This window comes from Cetorhinus maximus, chromosome 20 (genome assembly GCF_964194155.1).
Source record: "Cetorhinus maximus chromosome 20, sCetMax3.hap1.1, whole genome shotgun sequence".
Classification (NCBI taxonomy): Eukaryota; Metazoa; Chordata; class Chondrichthyes; order Lamniformes; family Cetorhinidae; genus Cetorhinus; species Cetorhinus maximus.
In genome coordinates this window covers 65323394-65331819 of record NC_135898.1, presented here as the reverse complement: position 1 = coordinate 65331819, position 8426 = coordinate 65323394, and the positions used below count along the sequence as shown (strand labels likewise).

The 8426-nt window shown below is 39.2% G+C and overlaps 1 protein-coding gene across 3 annotated transcripts in view; it reads left to right on the top strand.

Annotated features, from left to right (window-relative positions):
• The first annotated feature begins 240 nt into the window (after positions 1-240).
• c20h10orf90 (chromosome 20 C10orf90 homolog) overlaps positions 241-8426 on the top strand; it is a 205660-nt gene continuing 197474 nt past the window's right edge. For all 3 annotated transcript variants that reach the window (XM_078564871.1, XM_078564870.1, XM_078564872.1), the window contains exons 1-2: positions 241-435; positions 5955-6740. In XM_078564871.1, the coding sequence (XP_078420997.1) occupies positions 6123-6740 (618 nt within the window). In that variant the 5' untranslated portion in view covers positions 241-435; positions 5955-6122. The remainder of the gene's footprint in view (positions 436-5954; positions 6741-8426) is intronic.

Below are 8426 nucleotides of genomic sequence, written 5' to 3'. Positions count from 1 at the left end.
ACTTGAATCCACACTTCTCATGTGATCATTCACCAAAGATAAAATTGAATAAGTCTAGGAGAATTAAGTACAATTAAAAAAATTGAAATGCCTCAACTTCAGAAAATTACAATTCTGTGTATTTACCCTTTAAAAGTGATCCAACAGAAAGCTCAATACAGTTTTCTACTGCAAACAAGCTTTTCAATGTTAATCATTAAGTGACCCTTAAATGTTATGAATGCATGATTGATTGCATCCAGTCCTCATACAGATTGAATTGACATCAAACCGTTTCCAAAGAAGTTTACTAAGCTTGAATTTTGTTTTAGCGTTTTTCAAAAATCAACAGTACTTAATGATTAGAAACTTCAGAAGATGTACCATATGTACGCTGTATATATGAGGAGGAGGATGCTTTCATGCTGATTATTAAATAAACTGGACTTTACATGGGTAAGCTATTTCCTGGAATTAAGAAGTCAGGAATGTTTCAGTTAGCCATGAGTCTCGAACTAGATATAATTAATGTACTGATAAGTAAGCTTTTGTCATTAAAAGAATTGGATTTAATAGCTGAGTACTTCATTTTGTGCTAGTATATATTCCCTTCTTATATTTCGTCTGCATTTTTAATAGAGTAATTGAATCTGAATTGCTTTTTATGATTGACAGTGGATTGCCTGAGCTATAAGGTAGCACTATTTAAAGAATAGTAGACAAACAGTTTGTTGTCGTATGGATCAGACTATTATTGATATGACCATGGCCATGATAATTGCATGATGTCTCTCGTAAACACTTCTTCAAAAATCCTAGCTGGATGACCTAGCCTTTAAATGCAGTGAGCCACAACTGCGTTGGCTGCTGTGATTACCAAAGAAAGTCGTGAGCATAGATTTGTGTCAGGCATGACAATAAAACAGCCTGTAACTATGGGTTCTTTATAGCTAATAATGTCAACTTTGTTCCAAAACATGATAAATTCTTTCTAAATAAAATCAGGGTTCAACAAAAAATTCCTGGTCTTGGTATTTGGATATTGTTCTGTCCAGGAGAGTACATTTGAACTTTTTGTAAAGATGCAGGTTTACACCCCACTTTAACTCCCAAGTTTCTAATTTCAAGTTTGTCGTTATGGTGAACCATCATACAGCGTTCAGGTGTTTTTTTTTTTGGAGGAGGCAAATGAAAGGGAAAATTGTGATGAGGCTACTGTTGTATGCTTCCAACAGAATAACAGCCTTGATAAAAAGTTGTTTTCATGACCACCATTTTGACTGTGGCAAGTACAAAGCGTAACAATAGAAAAACAAAGAGGGAAAAGAAGGATTCTGTACAATCGTCCTGAAATCAAAGTAAACATTTTGACTGCATACTTCTTGTAAATTTAAATACCACCTAATTTATTTTTTTGAAATTATTTGCAATGCTTTTCCTCTTGTTTACCTACAACATTCCCTGTGCTCACCATAAGTTGGAGGAGTTCTCCATTCCTGTACCCAAGTTATTATTCTTAATTTGTGAACCTTGTCAGTCAGTGTTAATAAGCTGTTTGACCTTGAGGGTCTTCACAGTCAAACCTGACCATGTTTTCACTCAGTATCCAAGCTTGCACTCCTCAATGTTTTTCTCTTTGTTGGATTATTATACCTACTAATCAGAACCATTGCCTACATCACTTTTGGTTCACCATTAGAGGAGTATTGAGTAGCAATCACGAGTGAGAACTCTGGTTGATTTCTCCCCTCTTAAGGGCAAGTATCCTTAGGCCAATTGTATTGGCTTCCACCTCAGCTGAGATTGACTAACTCAGGACAAATAAAGGATTGAAAATAAGGCCCCTGATCAGTAATACTTTGATTTTTAAAGTTATTTTTCTCATCACTCTGTTATATTTCTATTCGCATTGCATATCTATTAAGCCTGAACTATTGCCTTATCTCAAGTTTTTGAGAGAAGTAAAGATTGAATCAGCCCACTTAGCTGATGCATAGGTGACATGGGAAGAGACAACTTCTAAAGCTTGGAATATCAACAATGCTGTAGTCAGCAATCTCATTTTCAGTTGTCTAATATAGTAACCTAATTAACCAGTTGGTGTCATCCTTGGTTCACTGGCAATATTGTTGCTTCTGAGCTATAAAATTTATGGGTTCAAAACCCAGTTATGCGGATGAGCACAGAATTTAGGCTGACATTTAGTGCAATGCTTTAGCGGTGAGAAATTATCTGAGGTGCCATCTTTTGGACAAGAGGTTAAACTGAAGCACTGTGTGTCATCTTGGATGGATGTAAAAGATCCCAAACAAAGAAAACCAATGGAACTATCTTGGCCAATGTTTATCCTTTAACAAAGAGCATTGAACTGATCAGCTGATTTATCTCAATCCTGTTAATGTGACTTTGCTCTTAACCCAGTTTAGTTGCTGTATTTGCCTACAATACAACACGGACAATAAGTCAAAAATACTTCACTGACTATGAACTATTTTTAGTAAGTTAGAGTCTCCCATTCTTTGTGGTTTATGAAACAACTGATTTCTTCCATTATAATAAAAGCTCTGAAGAAGAGTCATACAGACTTGAAACATTACCCCTGGGCAGAATTCCCCCCCACCCCACCCGTTGGGGAGGGAAGTTCAGGAGCGGGCACGTCCGGACGCGCTTCCGATCGGTGCCCCCAATCGGGGGCATGCCGCCATTTTAAGTGGACAGGCTAATTAAGGGCCGCCCAGCGTGACGTCCACCAGAAAGCGTAATGCATTCCCTGTGCAGGCGGTGGGGGGGGGGGGGGGGGGGGGGGGTGGATTCCCTTAGCCGAGAGTGCGCTCTTTCATGCATGCGCATGAAAGAGAGCACTCATCTCCCTGAGACTAAGTGCTGCCTCAGGGGGATTGGCACCAAATTCAAAAATGTTAAATGTAGAAAAATAAAATTTCCTTGACATGTTCCCTCATCTGACACTGTCACATGTGTTGGGACATGTCCATCACTTTTAATTAAACTATTGTTAAATTTTTAAAAACCTACATGAAACCTCATCCCGCCCATGGATGAGGTTTCATGCATTTTCTGAAGCCCGCCAGGGCTCCCGGCCTGCCCGCCAACCTTAAGGTTGGACAGGCAGGTCCTTTAACGAGGTCAATTACTTTTTAAATGGCCTCAATAGGCCGTTTACAGGTTGGCAGGTGAACAGCTGATTTGGCTGTGCCCCCACCAACCTGAAAATTGAAATGACGTGGGGTGACATCGAGAGTTCCGCCCGACATCATCCTGCATCATTTTGAGTGTCATCAATATCCTGCCCTCTGTCTTTCTCTCCACAGATGCTGAAAGACCTGCTGATTTGTTCCAGCATTTTCTATTTTTGTTTCTGATTTCTTCCATGGTTGTCTGTCCAGAGCAAGATAGTTAACTCTATCAAAGTATCATCTTGCCTTGCATCCAGCAGGTTGTGGTTCTTCATAGTTAATTTTTATATTTTCAATAAGCTCGCCTTATCTCTGGGCTGTTTCCATTTATAGAAGGCATTTTCAGCCTGACTCACAACAAGTGAACAGGAGGACAGGTGGACTATCTTTCAACCTGTTTGCTTTGTGTGGTCACACTCCTGCTAGAATGAAGATCCTAGAAGCATGTAAACCTTCATACAACAGCAAACCACAGTGCCTAGGGAAGGTATGAAGTACATTGCAGCATCTTGAGGATGTGTCAAGCATTATATAAATTAAATTTCTTCAGTGACCAACTCACTGGAATGCTGGTGTAAAAGTAAAAACCTTGTTGTGACTCAGACTAAATTAGCTTTTGCAATCGATTCAAGTCCAAAGTACGAGGATAAGCAAATAACTATCAACAGGAGGTATGTTGATTGTTATCTCATGAAGGTTAGAATCTGATAATATATATTCCACTGCAAAACTGAAACAAACACAAATATAATACATAATAATGTTCCTCAAATGTAAAAGGTACTTTTATCATAATAACCTTAACTCTAAATGCTTAAGATGCAATTTTAATGGAAATAGTTAAACACTACGGTTTTGCTCACCCTGTTTTTCATATATCAAGTCTTTCTCCCCCACTATTTAAGATTTATTTTTGCCCAGACTATTTTTTTCGTATTTCTCTCAAAAGAATTAAAACCATTTTTCTTATTTAATGTCTTTGTGCTTCTGGTCATCACTATCTAGTTTAGAACTGTGAACAACTTAATCAAAAAACAACTCCCAAAAATTGACAGCTGTAATTTGCAAGAATGGCCAGGGACTAGCTGAGGACCTGGGTAACTAGGTCCTGACTTTGTGCTGAAGTATCTGAGATGGCTTGTTGGGGGCAGGGCCTTTGCCTACCCCAAATGCGCCCATCACAATGGGGAAGTGAGTTAGAAGCTGGATTGGCAGAGTTACACTTTGTTGGATCAGCTAACATTCCTGACAACTGGAATAAGAACATAAGAAAAAGGAGCAGGAATAGACCATAGCTGTATGCTTCACCATTCAATAATATATTGAATACACATCAACTCCACTTTAGTGGCTTAGGCGCTTGAAGCCAAACAGAATTTCTTCTCAAGGGGTCTTCCCTTGACCCTGTAAACTTTGTTAGGATCAACAGCAGAGGCGCCTGGACATCAACATCCCAGACCTTGTGCTAGGTTGCAGCCCCTGTGAATTTTGGAGTCCTCCAGATGAAAATTGGCTCCACTGTCCATGTTTTTCAGCCCCTTCAATATCAAAATATCATAAAAGCATGGCTGTGTAAGTTGGTTAGCAGTTGCTGGAGTGTATTTTTGCTCTGATGTGTTTACTCCACGCTGCATAGTATTGTACAGGTTAAGGCTGAGTGGTGACAAGGTATGCTGGCACTTCAACGAACATCCCCATGCATTTGCAGAATACATGTCAATCCTGTGATCCTCCAACATGGCAGGATATATCTAGGTCAGACGGTGAGGGAGGTCTCTAGTGCAGGGAAGATTGGAGAGTGATGGAAGGGCCATATACAAGAGCCCAATAACAGTGTAGCATTAGCAGCGGCCAGTGGGGGATGGGCCAACACCCTCTACTAATGAAAACATTTGGCAAGAATGTAAAGATGGCAAAGTGATTTCCAAATGGAAGTTTTTTGATTAAAAACAATATAGTGAACATTTTTTAAATTGCTTGGTGGAGTATAACGTTCAGAGGAATGAATTCTTGCCGAGTCTGATGACACAGGGAACTAATTACAGTAATAACTGAGTAACTACAGATAGCAACATTACCCATCACTGTTGTTAATGAATTTGAACAACTTCAGGAACAAATCTATTTATAATAATAAATAGGTTATTTATTTATAGCAAAATTCATATGATTTAGCAAAGCAACCTCAGAATATGTTCTATGCATGGGTTGAAACTGGCCTAACACCACAAAATAAAGAAGTAATTCAATCTGAAAAGATAACAGCTCCATTCTTCTGAATGGAGCCAGTGCGATCTCTGCCTTGAATTCTAACTGAGCTGTCTTTTGTCCATTTTGAGGGGAGACTTTCTCAGTTATTTCATGCATGACTTGAAAATGTTCCAATGGTTACAAAGTATGACTAACAAACAAGTTTTAAGTGTTTTTGAAGCTGAAAAACAATTTATTGTCTATTGGGTCAACGTGCCTAATACTTAAAAAGACTGAGCAAAGCTGTAAAGCTTACAGAGTGTAATCAATCCTGAAGTGAGCAAGCAGATTGGGTTACAAAGTTTCTGCACGTTATAAAACATTTATTTGTATCATCTCTCTTTTCAAAGAACAGAAAACAGAAATGCACACTGCAATGGAAATGAAGGTATGTGTGTGCTAGGGAGTTGCACGTTTGCTGATTTGTCAGAAAACGACCCTTCACTATATCTGTCTTTGTTGGATTTGATCATTTTAACAAGGTTAGCATTTATTGATAGTGTAATATTGTGGATATTTCACGCTTTTCAGGTTCTCCGGATATTGCTGTTCTGCTCCTGAGTGGAATATGTGAGCTGGACCTCCAACTGGAAGAAATTTATTTCCTGATCAGTTCATCAAAAAGCAGAAAGTGAAATACTGTGCTTCGGCCTGTGCTGCCTGAGAAATACTGACAGTGTAGCTGACGAATGTAGAACAATGGAGCTGTCTTTTCAACAAGTGCCCACAGCTCACACAAATGAGAAATGCGAGGGCAACTACTGGGAATTTATGATGTCGCAGGTAAAGATTTTGCCACCCAGACAATTTATGGGAAACAGTAGTTTGGGAAACATGCCATTCCAGGCTCAAAAGACGCAGAGAAGAGTCACAGGGGACTTTAAAAAAAGAGCTGCCCCACCAGCTTCCCGCACGGCATCAATGCCAGGACTGTCCAGTGAGCACATTATACACACACCAAGGTTGAACAACCAGAATGTAAATGATAGATCTGGCAACAAAGAAGGACTAAATCAGTATTATTCAGGCTCCACAAAGTGTACATCCAACCTGAACTACTTAGATATTCCTTTTACAGCATATGCCCAGAGAATACAAGATTCTTCAGCTTACAGAGCAGCTAACATTGAAATTGCCTTTGGTACAAGCATTGAGAAAGTACGAATAAAAAACACCTGCATGCAAAAGAAAGAATATATTACTCTAGTAACATCTGATACTGTAAAATACCACCAATTACCCAAGCGAAGCATTGTTGCAGTCTATATTGTCGATGAAAATCAAAGCAACAACAAAGAGGCAAAACGTTACACAGAGGTAAGACAATAACTTCAAAATGCTGATATTACTCCAATGATATTAAAAAATAATGACAATACTCCTCACTAATCAGAGCATCATTTACAACCTCAGAAAACATTCTAATTTATTCTTAATGCCACTGTTTTTTTATTAGAATATATAGTTGTACATTTATATGTTTATGGCACAGTCATGCTGCAAAGTACATGAGACACAAATGCAGTCTAATCTGAAGGTGAATAGATGATCCAAAGCACGTTAACAACTCTGACCAGGTTGTGGATGTATCTGTCTGCTACTATCAGAGTGGAATGCAGTAGGGAAATTTTTCTTAGCACTAATACTGTAAGTGTGTCCATCCAGATGTCTCTGTTCAGTATTTCTAGCAAAATCATAGACACATTCTTCCAACTATCCATAGCAACATTTTGCTGAAAAGACCTACCTGAGAGCATTAATAGGTATTGACTTGATAGGCTGAAAACCCTGTAGGGGAACAGATCCCTATGTGAGCACTGAAATGTAACTGATTGGGACCTCCATTGATGATCCCCAGGAAAGCTTGTGGGGTCAGGAGAGTGTGACTTGGTTTCAACCCTGCTGATAAGGACCAACACCATTAGGGATACATCCATGGCAGCTACTTGCTCTACAAGCTTCATATTGAAATGAAGATTTAAGGTTCTGGAAGGGTGTTCCCTCCTTTGAAACAGGTTTGAAATGGCCCTACCAGCCCCATTTATAAGGAAGGTTTGAATTTATATATATGAAATATAGGTATTCCTCTTACCCTTATGTCATCTTGCATGCGATTCTGAGCTGGAACCTCAAGTAAACCCACTTTAGTCGGTACATATCGTCTTATTAGCTGTACCTCAATTGACCCAATGCCAGATCCACTCTAGGACTGGGAACTTGGGATCTCCTGACTTAAGGAGTCTCCACTTCAGGTCCTGCTCCCATTTGCATTGATGGCTTTGTTTATGGCGAGCAGCGGCTCTGATCAGAACCCACATGTCAGACCAGGCCTATCAGATCCTTGACTCACTTCCAATACATCCTTGGCTGAGTTATGGGAGAGTATACTGACATGGCTGTGGATTTTCAGCATCATATCAATACTAAGGACTTTGGCCTTGTTCATTTCTGTGCAAATTATTGACAGTTAGCTGGAAAGTCCATAGCCTAATAAGCTGCTGAAGAGACTTTTCTGGTGCGTGATCCAATATGTGGGTTTCCAGCTATCTGCATTTTCCAACAGAAGGAATCAAGGCTATGGATTGCTTAGCATTTTTTTTGTCGGCAGTGTGATATTTTAGGTTATAAGTGTTTCCTCCCCACCAAATACTGTTTCCTTTAATAAAGCTTTAACATAGGACCATGGCTTCGTAATCCCTTTGTCAGTTTACTCAGTACACGACCACAACCATTAGTATCCCTTAGCTAAATAAGACACTCAAAAATCCCAGGACACCTCAAAAGGACAGATCTGTCACAATTGTAACTGTGGATATGTTGAAAAGTCACTTACCATTATGGTGAAGTATTGTTTATGTCCATTTAAACTAAATGCCTAATCTCAGAAATGGAATGTAGCTATTCTAATGTCCCAAAGACTCAGGAAATGAAACCAGAAAGTGCTGAAAAACACTCCTGGTCTGTTAGCTATGGGGAGGAAAAAGTTATTGTCAGGAGTAATGC